General features: G+C 43.0%; 1 protein-coding gene across 2 annotated transcripts in view; it reads right to left on the bottom strand.

Annotated features, from left to right (window-relative positions):
* Window positions 1-15,572: 15,572 nt before the first annotated feature.
* LOC139422867 (splicing regulator ARVCF-like) overlaps window positions 15,573-22,142 on the bottom strand; it is a 39,860-nt gene continuing 33,290 nt past the window's right edge. The window contains exons 10-17 of one of the 2 annotated variants that reach the window (XM_071174293.1): window positions 19,021-19,148; window positions 18,631-18,781; window positions 18,359-18,551; window positions 18,116-18,227; window positions 17,880-17,967; window positions 17,025-17,077; window positions 16,368-16,486; window positions 15,573-16,249 (exon numbers count right to left, since the gene is read on the bottom strand). In XM_071174293.1, the coding sequence (XP_071030394.1) occupies window positions 16,394-16,486; window positions 17,025-17,077; window positions 17,880-17,967; window positions 18,116-18,227; window positions 18,359-18,551; window positions 18,631-18,781; window positions 19,021-19,148 (818 nt within the window). In that variant the 3' untranslated portion in view covers window positions 15,573-16,249; window positions 16,368-16,393. Of the gene's footprint in view, window positions 16,250-16,367; window positions 16,487-17,024; window positions 17,078-17,879; window positions 17,968-18,115; window positions 18,552-18,630; window positions 18,782-19,020; window positions 19,149-22,142 lie in introns of those variants that run through there. The other variant, XM_071174292.1, reaches the window with a different exon arrangement.

The raw sequence follows: 22,142 nt of genomic DNA, 5'->3' as shown, positions 1-22,142 counted from the left end.
TCGCTGATTTGTTTGATATTTAACAATTATATATTTAACAATAGTAAGACATTTCTGTTCTACTAATGCTGTGTTTTTATGGTCTCTACTCTAGCTCCCTGCAGCTAATCTGGGTGTATTGTCAATAATAGGTTTTACTAGAGATAGTTTAGGAGAAGAAAAATCCTTAATTGTCTCAAAATCATCCTTGGATCTGGGAGACTAAACCGGGTGGGAGTTAACCACAATATTAACCCAAAGTTGCTTATGATGCCCCCGATCTGCATGGGTGGGGTGGAACCAGCCATGACTAAGCATTTTTAGTGTCCGCTATATAAGAACCAATATTTTCTGTAAAGATTAGGCTCTCGGTCCAACACTCAAGAGTGTGGGGTCGACCAGTCTCATTATGGCAATAATTAATCAATATTAAATTAAGATAATTGTTTGAAGAAATGACAAAGTCTCTCTCACTTGATTAGAATATTCCACGTCATGCTACTGGTTGAATTGCAAGCCAGGCTAATGCTAGTGGTTGTTGAAGTTCTAGCTAGGCCTGGGACTGTCTCTGGCCTCGTCGCCTTTATGACTTATGCCCTCTGCCTCGCTGACGATGGAAGTATTATTAGCGGCCCTGTCTCTTTACAAAAGAAATGTGTTAGCTGTGGTAATTTTTCTGAAAAAATGTAATTTTCTTTCTTATTTGTTTTCCCTTCCCTGCTCTGAAAGTGCCACATTGCTGCAGCATTACTATCAATGAAAGGGTGGAATCGTCCATTGTTAATATTAATGACACTTGTTTCTGCTATTATGAGAAAAATTTAATTATATTGATATGAAACATATATGTATGGAAATAAATTATTGATTTATTAAATAAAATATATTTATATATTTATATATATATTTATATATACAGTGCCTTGCGAAAGTATTCGGCCCCCTTGAACTTTGCGACCGTTTGCCACATTTCAGGCTTCAAACATAAAGATATAAAACTGTATTTTTTGTGAAGAATCAACAACAAGTGGGACACAATCATGAAGTGGAACGACATTTATTGGATATTTCAAACTTTTTTAACAAATCAAAAACTGAAAAATTGGGCGTGCAAAATTATTCAGCCCCTTTACTTTCAGTGCAGCAAACTCTCTCCAGAAGTTCAGTGAGGATCTCTGAATGATCCAATGTTGACCTAAATGATAATGATGATAAATACAATCCACCTGTGTGTAATCAAGTCTCCGTATAAATGCACCTGCACTGTGGTAGTCTCAGAGGTCCGTCAAAAGCGCAGAGAGCATCATGAAGAACAAGGAACACACCAAGCAGGTCCGAGATACTGTTGTGAAGAAGTTTAAAGCCGGATTTGGATACAAAAAGATTTCCCAAGCTTTAAACATCCCAAGGAGCACTGTGCAAGCGATAATATTGAAATGGAAGGAGTATCAGACCACTGCAAATCTACCAAGACCTGGCCGTCCCTCTAAACTTTCAGCTCATACAAGGAGAAGACTGATCAGAGATGCAGCCAAGAGGCCCATGATCACTCTGGATGAACTGCAGAGATCTACAGCTGAGGTGGGAGACTCTGTCCATAGGACAACAATCAGTCGTATATTGCACAAATCTGGCCTTTATGGAAGAGTGGCAAGAAGAAAGCCATTTCTTAAAGATATCCATAAAAAGTGTTGTTTAAATTTTGCCACAAGCCACCTGGGAGACACACCAAACATGTGGAAGAAGGTGCTCTGGTCAGATGAAACCAAAATTGAACTTTTGGCAACAATGCAAAACGTTATGTTTGGCGTAAAAGCAACACAGCTGAACACACCATCCCCACTGTCAAACATGGTGGTGGCAGCATCATGGTTTGGGCCTGCTTTTCTTCAGCAGGGACAGGGAAGATGGTTAAAATTGATGGGAAGATGGATGGAGCCAAATACAGGACCATTCTGGAAGAAAACCTGATGGAGTCTGCAAAAGACCTGAGACTGGGACGGAGATTTGTCTTCCAACAAGACAATGATCCAAAACATAAAGCAAAATCTACAATGGAATGGTTCAAAAATAAACATATCCAGGTGTTAGAATGGCCAAGTCAAAGTCCAGACCTGAATCCAATCGAGAATCTGTGGAAAGAACTGAAAACTGCTGTTCACAAATGCTCTCCATCCAACCTCACTGAGCTCGAGCTGTTTTGCAAGGAGGAATGGAAAAAAATGTCAGTCTCTCGATGTGCAAAACCGATAGAGACATACCCCAAGTGACTTACAGCTGTAATCGCAGCAAAAGGTGGCGCTACAAAGTATTAACTTAAGGGGGCTGAATAATTTTGCACGCCCAATTTTTCAGTTTTTGATTTGTTAAAAAAGTTTGAAATATCCAATAAATGTCGTTCCACTTCATGATTGTGTCCCACTTGTTGTTGATTCTTCACAAAAAAATACAGTTTTATATATTTATGTTTGAAGCCTGAAATGTGGCAAAAGGTCGCAAAGTTCAAGGGGGTCGAATACTTTCGCAAGGCACTGTATATATATATTCAATTTCCAAACACCTGAAGGTACCACGTTCATCTGTACAAAAAATAGTACGCAAGAATAAACACCATGGGACCACGCAGCCATCATACCGCTCAGGAAGGAGATGCGTTCTGTCTCCTAGAGATGAATGTACTTTGTTGCAAAAAGTGTAAATCAATCCCAGAACAACAGCAAAGGACCTTGTGAAGATGCTGAAGGAAACGGGTACAAAAGTATCTATATCCACAATAAAACGAGGCCTATATCGACAACTTGAAAGACAGGGAATTTTTACTCTGATTAAATGTCAGGAATTGTGAAAAACTGAGTTTAAATGTATTTGGCTAAGGTGTATGTAAACTTCCAACTTCAACTGTACATCTACCTCTGTGCAAAATGTGGTGCTTTTATCACAAAGTAAACCATTGAGTCAACATTTATCGCTTAGCAGCACACCACTAATATATACGAGAGGTGATTTTTCATTCCTCCGTAGTAACACAAAAATCATCGTGAATTGTTTCTTGTCAGTAACTAGTGGCTTGACAAATTCCTACAATTTCAGAAGGTCAAAATGTACCCCTGTTGGGCTTTTAGGATTCAAATGAACTTGTTTGCGATCAACATGAAAATTGGTACATACTGGTACATAGCTAAATACTGTATGGAAAATTGTATTTACCCTCTATTATTCCTATTTAGCACTTCAAAATGATCCATTATGAAAATGATTTCTTGCTAACAAAATGTTGTCATGGTATGTCAAACTTGAATGACTCGGAGGTGAAAGATGCGTTCAACTCCAATGTATGCACAATCAAAGGCGCTGAACATAAGACATGGTTCATTATCAGTAATGAGCTTTGTGTTGAGTTTTGAAAATATAGCACTGGCATCTGAAAAATGTGCCAAAGTGATTGAGAGAAACTGTAAGAGGCCAGAGGGAATGGTTTGGACATTCAATAAAGACAAAGCAGAACCCGTGTGGTATGTGTGTGTGTCCATTGCGCTATCTGACATAAGGAAATGTAGTGGACTCATGACTGAATGGTTAATAAAGGAACCTCTGACAAGAGTCTGTCTGTGCTGTAGGGTAAGCACATCAGAAGCTTGTCATGTGGTAACTTATCATGCAAGCAAACAAATCTAAACAGAATGTTGCATAGATTTAGGGTTCTCAATAAGTCAAAAGTTTTATTGATGTTCAATATTCACATTCACTGATTTCCTTTATCCCGTTTCATTATGACTAGGTCATGACATCTTTAGGTTGGCATGAGACTGCCCTCCTGTGGTCACATGTGCAACATTCAGCATGCCCAGTGTACTGTATTTTGAGGACAGGAAAAAAAACATTATACTCTTCAGACTGCTTGTTAAAATGAAAGCAAGATCAAATCCGATCTCAAACTAAAGCAGTATCACAAGCATTAAAAGCATACATTCAAGGTGAACAACCAGTCCAGTGGAAAATATATAATTACAAAACATATTTGACTCTGTACTTATTCAATTATTCTATCCAAATACATCTCAAAGAACAGGTTAGAAACACAACCCAGGTGTATGAGCAGATGTTCAGCCTGTTGAAGTGAAGTCAGGCAAGTCCTGTCTCTGAACAGCTGCTTTCTGAATCCTTGCAGCTCCACAGTGCAGCATGTTGTAGTCTTATCTTCATCCTAACCTCTCTCACCTGGGAATTCACAAAGACAATACTCCCCAAAAGATGAAATAAAGCTATGGTGAACACAGGGTTCATAGTCTATACCGTGTGGGTCTGCATGCACTACACCAGGGAAATATCTTACAGCCAGGGGTTGCTGTGTGTGTGTGTGTAAACATGTTTTGTGCAGCTAAAAGGCAGCATGTGTGACTCACATCTTTGTATTATTTTTCGGTGGTGGTGCCATTGATTGTGTAGATGTCTCTTCCCTCTGTATAGAGGAGGATCAATGTGAAAGCACACTGTCAAATGAGGACACTCAGGGTTAAAACAAAATCTACATTAGAGCAGAAAAAAGAGTGAGCGAAACAAGCATGATCACTAAAATGCCTTCTTTCACCTGTCCTGTGTGTGTCGTCTAGTCTGGAGGGTAGCTGGGTGTGGTTGGGAAACTAAGGGTTGAACCCTTGGCTAGGCCTACTGAGTCTTTGCCGGAGGAGTCGTAGTTCTTCAGTCCATGGGGGCTGGCCAGGGTCCAAATGAAAAGATGAGTCAGTGGTGGAGAATATACCAGGGTCTTCAGGTGAAGGGCAGAGGCCAGGGGTTGAGGATGCACCAGGGTCTTCAGGTGAAGGGCAGAGGCCAGGGGTGGAGGGTGCACCAGGGTCTTCAGGTGAAGGGCAGAGGCCAGGGGTTGAGGATGTACCAGGGTCTTCAGGTGAAGGGCAGAGGCCAGGGGTGGAGGGTGCACCAGGGTCTTCAGGTGAAGGGCAGAGGCCAGGGGTGGAGGGTGCACCAGGGTCTTCAGGTGAAGGGCAGAGGCCAGGGGTGGAGGATGCACCAGGGTCTTCAGGTGAAGGGCAGAGGCCAGGGGTGGAGGGTGCACCAGGGTCTTCAGGTGAAGGGCAGAGGCCAGGGGTGGAGGGTGCACCAGGGTCTTCAGGTGAAGGGCAGAGGCCAGGGGTGGAGGGTGCACCAGGGTCTTCAGGTGAAGGGCAGAGGCCAGGAGTGGAGGATGTACCGGGGTCTTCAGGTGAAGGGCAGAGGCCAGGGGTGGAGGGTGCACCAGGGTCTTCAGGTGAAGGGCAGAGGCCAGGAGTGGAGGATGTACCGGGGTCTTCAGGTGAAGGGCAGAGGCCAGGGGTGGAGGATGTACCGGGGTCTTCAGGTGAAGGGCAGAGGCCCAGGGTGGAGGATGTACCAGGGTCTTCAGGTGAAGGGCAGAGGCCAGGGGTGGAGGATGTACCAGGGTCTTCAGGTGAAGGGCAGAGGCCAGGGGTGGAGGATATACCAGGGTCTTCAGGTGAAGGGCAGAGGCCAGGGGTTGAGGATGTACCAGAGTCTTCAGGTGAAGGGCAGAGGCCAGGGGTGGAGGATATACCAGGGTCTTCAGGTGAAGGGCAGAGGCCAGGGGTTGAGGATGTACCAGAGTCTTCAGGTGAAGGGCAGAGGCCAGGGGTGGAGGGTGCACCAGGGTCTTCAGGTGAAGGGCAGAGGCCAGGGGTTGAGGATGTACCAGAGTCTTCAGGTGAAGGGCAGAGGCCAAGGGTGGAGGTGGGTGGCACACCAAGCAGATAGCTTATCCATGTCATTGAGTGCCTTGGGCTCTGGACTACTGGGGCTAGGTCTGTAGCAAGGGGACAGGAGAGGGGACACTGGCTCCTGAGGTACCTGCTGTGGGGCAGGGGGGGATCTGATATTCTGAAAGCCTGTCTTCTCTCCTGGTACTTTAGCTACAGTATGGAGTGAACAGAGGACATACAGTGGGACAAAAAAGTATTTAGTCAGCCACCAATTGTGCAAGTTCTCCCATTTAAAAAGATGAGAGAGGCCTATAATTGTCATCATAGGTACACTTCAACTATGACAGACAAAATGAGAAAAAAAAATCCAGAAAATCACATTGTAGGATTTTTAATGAATTTACCTACAAACAAGCAAGATTTCTGGCTCTCACAGACCTGTAACTTCTTCTTTAAGAGGCTCCTCTGTCCTCCACTCGTTACCTGTATTAATGGCACCTGTTTGAACTTGTTATCAGTATAAAAGACACCTGTCCACTACCTCAGACAGTCACACTCCAAACTCCACTATGGCCAAGACCAAAGAGCTGTCAAAGGACACCAGAAACAAAATTGTAGACCTGCACCAGGCTGGGAAGACTGAATATGCAATAGGTAAGCAGCTTGGTTTGAAGAAATCAACTGTGGAAGCAATTATTAGGAAATGAAAGACATACAAGACCACTGATAATCTCCCTCGATCTGGGGCTCCACGCAAGATCTCACCCCGTGGGGTCAAAGTGATCACAAGAACGTTGAGCAAAAATCCCAGAACCACACGGGGGGACCTAGTGAATGACCTGCAGAGAGCTGGGACCAAAGTAACAAAGCCTACCATCAGTAACACACTACGCCGCCAGGGACTCAAATCCTGCAGTGCCAGACGTGTCCCCTGCTTAAGCCAGTACATGTCCAGGCCCGTCTGAAGTTTGCTAGAGAGCATGTGGATGATCCAGAAGAATATTGGGAGAATGTCATATGGTCAGATGAAACCAAAATATAACTTTTTGGTAAAATCTCAACTCGTCGTGTTTGGAGGACAAAGAATGCTGAGTTGCATCCAAAGAACACCCTACCTACTGTGAAGCATGGGGGTGAAAACATCATGCTTTGGGGCTATTTTCTGCAAAAGGGACCAGGACGACTGATCCGTGTAAAGGAAAGAATGAATGGGGCCATGTATCGTGAGATTTTGAGTGAAAACCTCCTATCCATTAGAAAAATGAAACGTGGCTGGGTCTTTCAGCATGACAATGATCCCAAACACACCGCCCGGGCAACGAAGGAGTGGCTTCGTAAGAAGCATTTCAAGGTCCTGGAATGGCCCAGCCAGTCTCCAGATCTCAACCCCATAGAAAATCTTTGGAGGGAGTTGAAAGTCTGTGTTGCCCAGCAACAGCCCCAAAACCATCACTGCTCTAGAGGAGATCTGCATGGAGGAATGGGCCAAAATACCAGCAACAGTGTGTGAAAACCTTGTGAAGACTTACAGAAAACGTTTGACCTCTGTCATTGCCAACAAAGGGTATATAACAAAGTATTGAGATAAGTATTTGGTCAATAACAAAAGTTTATTTTCCACCATAATTTGCAAATAAATTAATTAAAATTCCTACAATGTGATTTTCTGGATTTTTTTTCTCATTTTGTCTGTCATAGATGAAGTGTACCTATGATGAAAATTACAGGCCTCTCTCATCTTTTTAAGTGGGAGAACTTGCACAATTGGTGGCTGACAAAATATTTTTTTGCCCCACTAAATATACTGTAGATAAGTAGCTAGTGAACACACAGTCATAGATAAACAAGTGCCCTTTGGCACACTCACTTCCATCCATGTCCTCACCCATCACACACAGATCTTGTAGAATGCAAAACATCTCTGACTACTATTCCATAGCAACAAGCGTCTACTCTTTCACTTGTACTTAATCCATATTAATTTACAGTTAATCTGAGCTGTGGGTGAGTGGGTGCCTTTGGTCTTTTTGGAGTGTGACTGAGAACCATTTCTCGCAGGTGGAGGATTCTGGAAGGGTGAGGGTACATTTGTCCAACCCTTGTGAGAGTTAGAGGGTTTTTGAGTTGGTGCATTGTATTTTGACTTTAGAACTAAAGTCCTCCTGTCCTCTAGCAGTCTTGTTTTCTTTCTAAAGCCTTCTGGGTGAGGGTGGACCTCTCTCTCTCTCTCTCTCTCTCTCTCTGCAGGTCTTCTTTCTGGGTTGTTGGTTGTGCTGGAGGTGGGCCGCATAGACGAGCTCTGATCCTGGATCGGCTCTTGGATCCTCTGATCCTGGGTAGATCCGTGAAGACCTCTACTCTGAATCTTGGGTGAGGGGTTATCGGGGAAGGGGGTCTTGAACAGCCTCTGTGTGTCAGTCGGAGCCCTAGACAATCCGCTGGAGAGTTTAGCTACTACAGGCTGTCAAAGGGCTATACATGTCTCCTTCATGTCTCTAAGGCTAGGAAGGGAAGGTCTCTCTTTCCTCCCACTGTCCTCCTTTGACTTTGGCTCACAAGCTGTGATTGTAGAACCTTAAGTATTAAGACGAATGTCACTGGGAGGAAAACTCTTGTTGGTTGACAGTTGTTAAGTTCCCCAGTTTCTGTGTTGGAGCTTGTGTGTTTCAGGAGACGGCTTCCTGAATTCTCCCCAAGCAGCTGATGGGTCGACTCCACGACTAATTGGAGCTGACCCCGCCCCCTAGTCAAGTTACAGCTGTATCCCATTAGACTCCTTCTCCAGTTATAAAAGCCAGTATTCTGTTGTTCAGTAGAGAGATCATTGCAGAAAGAGCATGGCTGAGAGAGGAGGCTGATGGCTATATTATGTTTGTTGTTTCTGAGAGTGATACAGGCAGTTGGTATGTACTGTTAGTTTGTTGCATTATCAGATAGAGCTTATTTGATGTCCTTTTGTTTCTTAGATTTGAGAAATTGTTTAATATTCTGTCTCATTTTTTCCCAGGGGGGAAGGGGAAGGCACCTAGGGAGTGTTTAGGCAAGAGGCCCGTGGGCATACATATACCCATAGTATATTCACTGTTTAGGCACACTAGGTAAGACCTGGGCGGAACACCCCCTGTATTTTGGTTAGGACACCAGGTGGTGCTACATTAGATAAGTAGTGGGTAGGCAGGTAAGATAGGAGAAGGGGCTTTGATATTTACTTTCTTTGCTTTGGTTCCGTCCAGCCCCTTTTCCCCATATTACCGTGTGATGGAATAAATTCCTTGTAAACTGTAAATTCTCTGCCTTTTGTCATCCTAACTCGCATCTACAGTCCCATACCTCTTTCACACCACGGGGAGTTGAGTTGTAGCAGGGTGTTGTGCTCCCTCTTCATAGAGGCATGCGTAACAACCGTCTCCCTCCAGCACTCGGATTTGGTATTTTTGGTGGACAGAGCATGTTGTGACGCTACAGACCCTGCCTTCCTACTGACAACACTCTGAGGTGATGTATTGAAATGACACTCAGTTTTGTCTGTCTGCTTCTCTGATGAAGATTGTGCAGGTGTTAATTTAGGTGAATCAGAGGTCTTGGTTTTAGGACTTATCTTGAGGAGACTTGTGTTCCTGATGATCTGTAGTTGACTGAGGAGATGACTTACATGGCAACTTAGGACTTTTTGAAAATAGAAGAGAGCCACACACTCTAGGAACACTCTCCAAGCTGTCTTCATCAGGGTATAATCACAAACACTGCGGGATGACTCGTTTTATAGTGTCAAAAGACACAGGTGTCTGTAATCATGACCAAGAGTGGCCTAATATCATTGGTTAATAATCAAATATTAAAATGTCATACAAATGAATAGCATACGATCATAGATTAATTTGACTACATGAGTTTACAAACAATTACAATAGCAAAGTCACAATCACAAGAATGGCTTCAGATCAAAGTCTACGTTGAGACCGAAGGGCGCAAGGGTCTTTAAATTAAAGATCCAGGCAGCCTCTCGTTTTAACAATAAATTATCAAGGTCACCCCCTCTCCTAGGGAGGGTGACATGTTCGATGCCGATATAACGTAGGGATGAAATCGAGTGGCCTGCCTCGAAGTGGGCCGCAACTGGATAAGTAAAGTTTTTACACCTAATGGTGCTACGATGCTCTGAGATACGTACTTTTAATTCGCGCTTTGTTTTACCTACATAATTTTTACCACAAGGACAAGATATAAGATAACTTCCTTAGTGGAGCATGTGATAACACCTTGGATTGGGATCTGTTTCCCTGTTTTGGGGTGTTTGAAGGATCTACATTTATAAGTGCCATTGCATTGAGCACAGCCGTTACATTTGTAATTTCCATCCAGTAGGGGCGCAAATAGACATTGTTCAGGAATATCTTGGGGTGGTAAATCAGAGTTTACCAATTGGTCTCTGAGATTTCTGCCCCGCGAGAATATGACCAGGGGAAGGTCCGAAAACACATTACCGAGACTATCATCAGATTTTAGGATGTGGCATTGTTTGAACAATTCCCTTAATTTGTTCAGAGCACTTTGAATAGCGGGTAGTTAGAATGCAAGAATACTTGCAAGACTGACCTTGAAAAAGGTCATGTCTCGTTTTGTTTTGAATTTTCTCAATGGCAATATTAATCTGATCATTCTTGTAGCCCCTCTCCTTGAACTTTCTTTGCGTCTCAGCCATATTTCTGTTAATCTGTTTTTTGCAAATTCTTTTGATTCGACAGAATTGGCTGTAGTGCAAACTATTTTTCAAGGGAAGTGGGTGACAACTATCAGCCCTCAACAAGCTGTTACGATCAGTAGGCTTCCTGTAAAGATCAGTGTATAGAACATTATCTTCACACAAGATCCGAAGATCAAGAAAACTGATTTGATGTGTATCAGATTGCATAGTAAATCTCAGATGCTCAGAACAAGAGTTAAGAAAAGCATGGAATGCCTGGAGCTGTTTTGCATCACCCCTCCATAGAACAAAAATATCATCAATATACCGTTTCCAAATAATGATGTGAGGCAAGAAAACATTTTTGAGAGGATTTAGAACTTTTACCTGGACATCTCTTGGTCTGTGGTATATCATTAGTGTAGAAAAAAATGAAGGTGAGTGTTGGCTTACTGCCTGGGATGGGTGTCCCAAGGTCTAGCTCAGTTGACGAAACATCAGGTGAGGCTGGTGGTTTCATTGGTTTCTGTAGTCGTGGGTCAGCTGGTGGAATCTTAAGATTCTTTCAGAGTGGGACTGGCATGTGATGATACGGAAGTCTTAGCTATGGCAGGAGAACATTTCTCAGTTATTTTCTTTGGTGTTGAAGTCTTCATTTCACTGCTCCTTATCATATCAGAATTAGCTTCGCTGTATCCTCTATAATATTGAACATGTCTGGGCATGGAGTGTGACATCTAGCTACTTGACATCTAGCTTTAGGGATGGTTACAGAGTCTTTAGGGTTGGCACAGTTACTGTCCCTTTAGCTGCTGGTGGACAGCTCTCCAGCCCACAACACGTAGTCCTATTTCCTGAGATGTCGCTCCTGGTGTGGAGCATTGACTCCCTTCAAAGTCCCATGTTGTCGGGATACAAGGGGCTTTTGAGGTGAATAACAGTGTGCGTACTGGGGTGCTAAGGGCACTGGAAGACATACTGAGAGAGAAGGAAGGGGAAAGTATTGGGGTGTGCTAGAAAGAGGAGCAGGGAGAGGAGGAACGCTGGTATCTGTGGGGGAGGAGTGGGTGTAGGGTGGGCTGAGCATGACACTCGCATTAGATGCTGGGGAGTCTGAGGCACTGCTGCCTAGCTGCCGGCGCCATGACTAGCAGTCCCATCTCCTCGCCCAGCTGGGTGGCAGGGGATCTCTCTGACAACGGGCTCCTTTTCCTCTTCAAATCAAAGTTTATTTGTCACGTGCGTCGAATACAACAGGTGTAGGTAGACCTTACAGTGAAATGCTTACTTACAGGCTCTAACCAATAGTGCAAAAGGTGTTAGGGGAACAATGGGTAAGTAAAGAAATAAAACAACAGTAAAAAGACAGGCTATATATAGTAACGAGGCTATAAAAGTAGCGAAGCTACATACAGACACCGGTTAGTCAGGCTGATTGAGGTAGTATGTACATATGGTTAAAGTGACTATGCATATATGATGAACAGAGAGTAGCAGTAGTGTAAAAGAGGGGTTGGTGGGTGGCGGGACACAATGCATGCCATGCGGTAGTAGAGAGAACAGTCTATGACTAGGGTGGCTGGGGTCTTTGACAATTTTTAGGAACTTCCTCTGACACCGCCTGGTGTAGAGGTCCTGGATGGCAGGCAGCTTAGGCCCTGTGATGTACTGGGCCGTACGCCGGGCAATGGGGGCGTGCTCGGTCCACCTTTTCCTGTAGTCCACAATCATCTCCTTAGTCTTGGCTACGTTGAGGGATAGGTTGTTATTCTGGCACCACACGGCCAGGTCTCTGACCTCCCTATAGGCTGTCTCGTTGTCTGTGATCAGGCCTACCACTGTTGTGTTGTCTGCAAACTTAATGATGGTGTTGGAGTCGTGCCTGGCCATGCAGTCATGGGTGAACAGGGAGTACAGGAGGGGACTGAGCACGCACCCCTGTGGAGCTCCAGTGTTGAAGATCAGCATGGCAGATGTGTTGCTACCCACCCTCACCACCTGGGGGCAGCCCGTCAGGAAGTCCAGGATCACGTTGCAGAGGGAGATGTTTAGTCCCAAGATCCTTAGCTTAGTGATGAGCTTTGAGGCTACTATGGTGTTGAACGCACTATGGTGTTGAACGCTGAGCTGTAGTCAATGAATAGCATTCTCACATAAGTGTTCCTTTTGTCCAGGGGAGAAAGGGCAGTGTGGAGTGCAATAGAGATTGAATCATCTGTGGATCTGTTTGAGTGGTATGCAAATTGGAGCGGGACCAGGGTTTATGGGATAATGGTGTTGTGAGCCATTACCAACCTTTCAAAGCACTTCATGGCTACGGACGTGAGTGCTACGAGTCTGTAGTAATTTAAGCAGGTCGCCTTTGTGTTCTTGGGCACAGGGACTATGGTGGTCTGCTTGAAACATGTTGGTATTACAGACTCAATCAGGGACATGTTGAAAATGTCAGTGAAGACACCTGCCAGTTGGTCAGCACATGCCCGGAGCACACGTAAAACGTCTTCCGGTGCCATTTTAACTTCACTCCTGGGTAGGGTTTAAAGACAGACATCCCCTCCCCAGCATCCAGAGTGGTGGTGGGTATTGCCTGGATACCAGAGGGTCCTACTAACAAATGGTAGGACAGGGAATAGGTCATTACAATTAGGGTTGCAAAATTATGGGAACTTTCAATAAATTCCTTGGTTTTCCAGAAATCTTGGTTGTAGGATTCTGCATTTCATGCTTATTCCCTCCTGACTATGTGAATCCTCCAACTGGGATTTCTGGAAAACCAGGGAATTTATTGATATTTCCCATAATTTTGTAACCCTAATTACAATCATTAGTAGAGGGTATCTTGCAAAAGAAAATCACATTCATAGATAGAAGGGAATAAATTCAGTAACCATTGACATTGCATTAGAATGACTATGATTCTTTTTTTATGTCTCAAATGTTGTAGAATAAAGTCCCTACCTCTTTCAGCATGAGGCCCTTCTGATGTCTCATAATGGGGGAAAAAGTGAGAGAAAACAGTAATATTGCTTATGAGAGCCGATATTCAGATTTTGTTGACAAACCCACTTCCTCTCATATACCCTGTTAGCCTGGAACTTTTTAAAAAGGCCTTTAAAATGGATGGATTGAGCAAATACTGAGCATAGGGATTACTTTATCACAAAGCTGCTCAAGCTTCTTCTTATGATGTTTGGTCTTCTCATTGCGCACGGCCTGGTACCATTTCAAACTATTCTGATAGCGACGGATGAGGAAAGCAGGGGTGGTGCATCAGAACAGAGGCTCAAAGATCCCTGAGAACGGGATAGGGAGCCACCATCTCCTCTCCCTCCCCTGTCCTCACCTCCAGCAGCATGCACCTTAACAAGGGATCTGTGAGAGGAAAACGTCAAGGGGGCTCTGGTCTCCAGAGGGGGGGTTGCTTGGTGGGCTCTGGTCTGAGTCACTGGCCTAACCAGCTGACCACCAGGGAGGGTTCTCTGCCTGATGTGCTTCTCTAAGTCTGGCCTCACTGAGATTAAACGGAGTGGGGCCTCTGGATGTTTGAACCACTCTTATCAGTCAGGTTGGGGATGGGTCGTTTTATTGGACAAAGTCCACAGTGGCGCCTACCAATAGGGAGGTCTGTGGTGTATTTGAGCAAAGGCTTATCATAAGGTTCTCCTTTCCAGGTCTCTTGCACTGGCATCCACATCTTTGTCTTAGCTGAGAGAGCAGGGGGTACTTGCTACTGAGGCCCAGTGGGGCAAGGGCAGTGGTCTGGGGGGGGGGGGGGCTGTAGATGGCCCTTCTCCTGCATGATTGAATAAACAGGTTTAAATGTAAAAATAGACATTAAGTTAGATTGTCTAGCTGCTGTAGCTAGCTAATAGATTATTTAAAGTCCTCACCAGATAAATGTGAACATTTCCTTTCAGTGACTCCTCTCTCCTTCTGGGACCTAAGAAAAAAGCAGTGTTTTTCTTAAACTTTTTCCAGCATTATTAGTTAGCTAATCTTTTATTTTTTACATTTATGATTGAAAGACAGCATTCAAACTTTAGCTAACATAGTTAGCCCTTGCCTGCTAGCTAGCGCATTTCAGATAACATGAATTTAGCTAGCCACACGAGATTGATTAACTACCATCCAATTTGGTGGACAGCAATGTGTTGCTAGCAAGCTGTTAGTAAACCCCATGTGCTGAACTTGAGGCGTGTACTCAAACGTAGCTACCTTTTTTCACCTTTGGCTGAGTATGTTTTGGTTTCATCTTGTAACAAATGTGTCATTCATTGGCTAAAGTAAACAAAGAAGTGATATCATCAATGGTATAATAAACAAAAAAAATGCATTACCCTTCAAACTTGCTGCACACTTATGGTTGGTAAATTCACTCTGGCGATCTACTTCAATTTCAGAGCACTCTTGCCTGAGTGTACCAGAGCGCAGAATAACTGATGAATTTATGAACACGAAACACCCGGTAGGTGTCAGTAAATGTGGCAAAAAAGTAATTAAATTGTTGCCAGCAGCACAGTTAGTCACTAACGCTCTAGATGACATGAAAACACCATCTCTGCTAGGGCATAAAATGTTCAGAGTAAGGTGTTTTCTCACTTGACTGTAAGTGGCTAGTAAGCTAGCCAACTTTAGGCAGTTAGCTTGGGTGTGAAATGGCTAGCTAGTTAGCGGTGGTGCGCGCTAGTGGCGTTTCAATCGGTGACGTCACTTGCTCTGAGACCTTGAAGTAATGGTTCCCCTTGCTCTGCAAGAGCCGCGGCTTTTGTGAAGCAATGGGTAACGATGCTTCGATGGTGACTGTTGACGTGTGCAGAGCATCCCTGGTTTGCGCCCTGGTCGGGGCGAGGGGTAAAGTCTATACTGTTACAGGTGCTTGACTGCCGTTCAATCCTACTTCTCGGCCAGAACGCTCTGAATTTATGAACGGACAATCTGACAATGCTCTGAATTTACGAAAGCGCACTCCGAACACACCCTTCATTTCGTTCGTGTTTCTCGTCTCTGTTCCAAGCACTGTAGTTTAGCAAGACAGCGATCATATGGAACTGTCCAATGCTGAAAGTAAAATAATGCTGAAAGTAAAATAACCACAGGACAACTGCTAAGCAACATGCTGCGTCAATGATACATTCCCTATTAAACTGTATAGTAGAAAAAGACGAGAACAAATATGATAAATTTAAGTCCATACAACATTGAGAAATTATGGATTTTATTTGCTTACATTTTCAGTTCAACATCGCGATGCAAGAACAAACACTGCATATAGCAAATTCATCATGTCAGCTCCTGATAAAATGGCACTATTACTTGGTAGTGTATAATGTTAACGTATCCATTCCATTTTTGGTTACAAGATAACGTTCACAACTGTTAATAAATAACATGAATATTACAATATAAATGCCTTCATTTAGAATATGAATCTTTTATTACACATTTACAATCCCATTTCCAACTTGTCTCTCACATGAAAGTAATGCACAATTTGCAGGAGTGAAACACAGTATGGAAATACTGGAGGAAAAGGCAGGTCAAGAAAAGAAAATGTTTTGACAAATCCTAATTTCATAAGTGTTAGTATTGTGTTTTTCATCCTGCACTACATTCAGCTGTGTCACTCCACTCATCCCACTGTCCAGTAAGTATCAAATATAGTAGAGGTTATGTTCAACTACAGCCAGAGTTTGAATAACACTTTGAACATGTAAATGTAAGATCCTATATTCACTCCATTCTGATTTTCTGGCGGGAGAATAACCATGTTGTCCTGAATGGTGAATTGACCTACAGAAAGTCTGTCTAAAGAATAAACACCACAATGACCTCCACAAATGTTGATGTTCCACTTGCTCTTTTACTGCCACGTCTCCTGTAAAGGAAAAAGAACAATGATACATTTTTTCATAATCTATGACTCCCCCAATAGCAAAAGCAATGAACATGTGTATAACATCAATCCTAAAATGGTTAAGTGAAATGTAATTTACCTGCACTATAATCCCTTCTGCCAACCTCAGACCCAGGAATCGAGGGGTGGAGGTTTGCGTTCCACCAGACCCACCGCAGGCCTTCCAGCCCTGATGAAGTGCTTCCTCTCTGGGATACTCTGCAACAAAATAGAACCATTATTTAGTTAAAGGTCCAGTGCGGCTGTTTGTATCTCAATATCAAATAATTTCTGAGTAACAGGTAAGTACCACACTGTGATTTTTTTTAATTTTTACAATTTTAATTGAAAACAAACACAAAAATAGCTTCTTAGTAAAGAGCCATTTCTCAAGGAACAATTTTGCTAGGATTGTCTGGGAGTGGTCTGAGTGGGGAAACTGAAAAATAGCTGTTATTAGCAGAGAGGTTTAGAACTCTTTCTTATTGGTCTAACTAATTTAGCGCCTGGTGATGTCACTAGGCAAGCCAAACCTCCATCCCACCAAAACTGGTAGAAATGTTCAGTCTTTTAAAACAGCTCTTACAATAAAATGGAACTACAACAGTGTTATTCCAACCTCATAGTGTAGAAATAGATATAAAACACAAGAAAATCAAATTTTTCACTGCGCTGGCCCTTAAAATCTTGTGAGTCACCATTGAAAAACTCCTGACCTTAGGTATAGTAAGGAGCTCATATGTACCGTGTTACTGACCTGGAGTAACCCATCACCCACTCTGTCACTCTGCTCCACGGTGGAGTATCCATCTGTGGGAAAAACAGACAGGATACAATAAACAAAGGTCATTTTGTGTTCAAATGACAAGAAACAGGCTCACACACAGATGTAGGATCTTCATTGAATCACTCTTTTGTTTCTGACAATTTTCCTGCACAGCAGGAAATGTAAACTTGTAGTGTATTTGAGTTTTAAAAAGGCTTATAAAATTTAAGTTTAATTTCCACTTTTCAGAATTGATTTGCCCTAAAGAAACACAGACAAATGTCCATTCATTGCAATCCACATAATAATCCAAATGTCCTATGGCTGCAGGATTATTTTCCTACTGTAGAAAACTGGCTCAAATGAAGATCCTACATCTGCATGAACACACATACTTTCAACAAGTTCTCACAGTCTCACTGCAGAATTAGACATTCATCCACGTTATCTAAATGAGGAAAATTTCGAATTTGCTCCAAAGATCAAATATTGAAGTGTTTTTGAATCCCTGGGTTGACTCCTGCTGCCCTGTATGTTCCATTTCTCCAAACCGAAGTTAAGGGTAAAGTTTAGGCACTCATTCCAAATGGTTAAGGTAAAGGTTATTGTTTGGGATATGACAAAAAACAGTGTCCACGACTGGGATCAAACAACTAACCTGATCCAGAGTCATGGGATTATTCAAGTCTACTTGATAGTAATAGCGCTCACTGTTGCCCCTAGTGGCCGATTTTGAAGACATTTCCCGATGTCTTCAGGAATGGATAGACTTCCAATTTCGATGTCAATCTCCCTACACACACACACACACACACACTTATGCTGAAGCTACAGTCTCATGCTGACCTTGGTTTTTCTCCATCAGAGGGAGTGTGATGTCATCATAGGCTGCCTTTCCGCTCTTAGTTTTTTTGGGTATTCCACTAGTGGTTGACTGAAGGTAAAAAAGAAAGAAGACTCAGTATGCCATTATGAACTAATTGTGTCCCATACAGTGCTCAATATCAGACTGTGTTTGTGCCACCCATTTGGACTGTGTAGTGAATGGGGAATACAGCCTTCTACAGCATGCCATGTGAAACCTTAAAGTGGCTCTTGTTCCAGCCTCCCTTATAGAGGCTATTTCTCAGGTCCTTGTAGGCCCACACTGTCTGTAGGACATGAGATGCTGCTTTGGTCTCCCGCACAGATTGGCTAGCAAAGAAACAACAGAATAAACCAGAGCTAGCATAAAGGAGAGAGTACAACACGGTGAACTGAGCATCTCGCCAATTGAAACCATCTCCCATAACCAACACCAAAGATACTATGCTATGATAATCTACCTTGTCTTGTTGATGGCCACCAGTTTCTGGATGCTGTGACCCTGTATGAGACCACGGGCATTCTCAGGGCTGTCTGAGATGATCTCATGGATAGTGTTCAGAATGGCCACCACTGTGTCCCCTTCCAGGTTCTTGGCTGGTCGCTGCTGACCACTGGGCAGGTTACTGACCAGGTCCCTCATGGCATAGCTTCCTATGGGGCAAAGGGTAAAATTATGTATCGTGTGTGTGTGCATGCATTGATGTGTGCATATGTGTTTATGTGCATGTACCTATGAGGTCTTTGTTCCGTCGATCTATGGCCAGGTTGCGTAGAGCAATAGCTACAGCCCGGACCACTTTATCACCATCTGAACGCAGTAGCTCCACCAGGACAGGCAGACCTTTCTCCTTCCTAACTGTGGCCCGGATGTAACTGGACCACTGAGAAAAGGCACAGAGAGAGAATAATAGAAGGATGTCATGTATAAATTGCACACCCCTATTGTGTTACTTGTGAGGATTCACACATCATACTTTTATATACATGCTAGCTTTTCAACCACATTTCATTACACCCATCACACAGGGAGGGGGGGGGGGGCGTAGAGAGGGGATGAGAAACAAATATTCTGTTCTCCCACAGCCTCAGATAAACTTCTCCCCCTTTGCCCTTCACTCACAGCCCAGTGACCTGCAGCAAGGTTCTGCAGAGCTCCGGCTGCTGCCTCCAGGGTGTTGTGGTTTTGACTGCGAGTGAGGAGAGACAGGTACAGCCTCACCACCTCTGGCTGGTACAGCAGCTCCAGACCTACAGAGAAAGAGGGAGAGAAACAGCACATCTGCAACCAGTTGAGAACTCTCATACACATTGGAACTGATATGATGAGACACAGTGGATTCTCAAGCCACCAATCAGCAACCAAACAGCACATATAGCGCTTATAAAGCTAGCACAGTTCAGACTTTATAGTGAAAAAACGATGTGATAGAACTGACGACTTGCACCCTACTGTTTCTTTTATGAAGTGGTAGAGTATACTTTTTCTGACAGCTTGGAGTTTTTAGGCCGAAGTGTGACGATTTAGCGCAGGATGATATAAAAAATGCAATAGTTGTTTCCTATGACATGAAAGACAAAATCTCAAAACACCTCTTCTTTCATAGTCATGGTTTTATGGTCCAGAACCATGAACAGATCACTGCAAGACAAGGAGCAAATATTTACCATCTATCAGATGCCTCCTCTAGAGAATATAGACAGGCTATGAAGCGCAAAGTCAGACTATGAAGCACAAAATTATCATTGGATTAGTATTTCAGAAAGAATATATAATGTACACAAAATAGATAATAATCCCAATTAAAAGCTCAGCCATGCTTGTGTGTGCGCAAATTCAATATTCACACTGGTTTTATGTTGAAGGAATGTTCTGCCTGGCTACGGGATTTGGACTGTGCTTGAAATTAAAATGTTTTCCCAACTTTCATTTTGTACAAACACCCACACAGCATGTAAACATGGATGTCTATTCTATTATTAACAACTGAATGCTGTAGGCTCCACATCTTATCAGCTCTCACAGAGCTCTTCTCCGCTAACAAATCCATCTGTGTACATACGGTATCCCCCACTAACTTCAGCCATATTCCTTCACAGACTACTATTTTACTGGAGTGAGAGGCTTCTAGCTATACCCACACCCCCAGCAGCCTGGCTAGAGTACATAAGGAGTGAAAATACACAGGAACTATGTTACAAGCTGTCTTCCAGATGCTTTCCATCCATATTCAGCCAGCTGAAGCTGCTGGGAAGCTGCTGCTGGCTGCGAGGCTTACATGCCGTCTAATCCTTACATGGACTTGTAACCTGATTATCATAAGGATTGCATCCTCTGGCAGGAGAGCGGGAAGGCTCTACATCCGGACGCACAGGTTCTGTTGAGGGTATAGACTTGTGCTACCTGGATGGCTACCCAGTGTCATCAGTAATCCTCATACACACTCAGATGGGCTCTGGTGGGCCATGACCAAACTTTCCATTTGAACCTGTCGACTTCTACATCAGAAGACAGCTACAATGCTCAGGGATTTTTTAAATATCTTGCCTTACATTGTGTTTCACTTATAAATATGTATGTATCTGAACATATTTAAACCACAGCGGCAGAGCTTCTGCGATGATGTCAACGTCATAAAGAAGTGAGTTGTATGATCACATCATGACACAAAATACTTAAAATCCTCACTTAATTTGATGCTGAATATAACCTATAATAGCTGTTCACACCGCTCCCTCCCCCCACCTCAAACACAAAAGCACATACAAACACTATATAAGGCGTTCAGAAAGTATTCACACCCCTTGACTTTGTGTTACAGCCTGAATTTAAAATTTATTAAATTGAGATTTGTGTCACTGGCTTTCAGACAATTCCCTACAATGTCAATGTGGAATTCTGTTTTTAGACATTTTTACAAATTAATACAAATTAAAAGCAAAAATGTCTTGAGTCAATAACTATTCAACCCCTTTGTTATGGCAATCCTAAATAAGTTCAGGAGTAAAAATGTGCTTAACATATAAGTTGCATGGACTCACTCTGTGTGCAATAATAGTGTTTAACATTACTTTTGAATAACTACCTCATCTCTGTACCCCACACATACAATTATCTGTGAATTTCAAAATCAGATTCAACCACAAAGACCAGGGAGGTTTTCCAATGCCTCGCAAGGAAGGGCACCTATTGGTAGATGGGTAAAAAAAAAGCAGACATTGAACAATGCAAAGTTATTAATTACACTTTGGATGGTGTATCAATACACCCAGTCACTACAAAGATACAGGCATCCTTCCTAACTCAATTGCTTGAGAGGAAGGAAACTGCTCAGAGATTTCACCATGAGGCCAATGGTCACTTTTAAAACAATCACAGAGTTAAATGACTGTGATAAGAGAAAACTGTCAATGGATCAACAACATTGTAGTTACTCCACAATACTAACCCAAATGGCAGAGTGAAAAGAAGGAAGCCTGTACAGAATAAAAATATTCCCAAAATGAATCCTGTTTGCAATAAGACAATACAATACTGTAAAACTGCAATAAATGTGGCAAACACAATACATTACAGTACCACTCTTCATATTTTCAAGTAGTGGTTGCATCATGTTATGGGTATGCTTGTCATCGGCAAGGACTAGGGAGTTTTTTAGGATAAAAATATGGCTATGCACAGGCAGAATTCTAGAGGAAAAGCTGGTTCAGTCTGCTTTCCAACAGACACTGGGAGATAAATTCACCTTTCAGCAGGACAATAACCTAAAACACAAGGCCACTGGAGTTGCTTACCAAGATTACTTTGAATGTTACCGCGTGGTGTAGTTACAGTTTTTACTTAAAATCAGCTTGAAAATCTATGGAAAGACTTGGAAATGGCTGTCTAGCAATGATCAATAACCAACTTGACAGAGCTTGAAGACTTTTAAATAGAATGTGCAAATATTGTTTAATCCAGGTATGCAAAGCTCTTAGATTTACCCAGAAAGACTTACATTGGTAATCGCTGCCAAAGGTGATTCCAACATATATTGACTCAGGCGTGTGAATACTTTTGTAAATGAATACATTTGCAAACATTTCTAAAAACATGTTTTCACTTTGTCATTATGGAGTACTGTGTGTCGATGGGTGAGGGGAAAAACAACAACAATTTAATCCATTTTGAATTCAGGCTGTAACACAACAGCTGACCACGACTCCATTTTGTTGCTCCCAGCCTATAGACAGAAACTAAAACAG

Source organism: Oncorhynchus clarkii, chromosome 12 (genome assembly GCF_045791955.1).
Source record: "Oncorhynchus clarkii lewisi isolate Uvic-CL-2024 chromosome 12, UVic_Ocla_1.0, whole genome shotgun sequence".
Lineage (NCBI taxonomy): Eukaryota > Metazoa > Chordata > Actinopteri > Salmoniformes > Salmonidae > Oncorhynchus > Oncorhynchus clarkii.
Note: the sequence above shows the minus strand (reverse complement) of the source record. Positions and strands in the feature narration are given on the sequence as shown.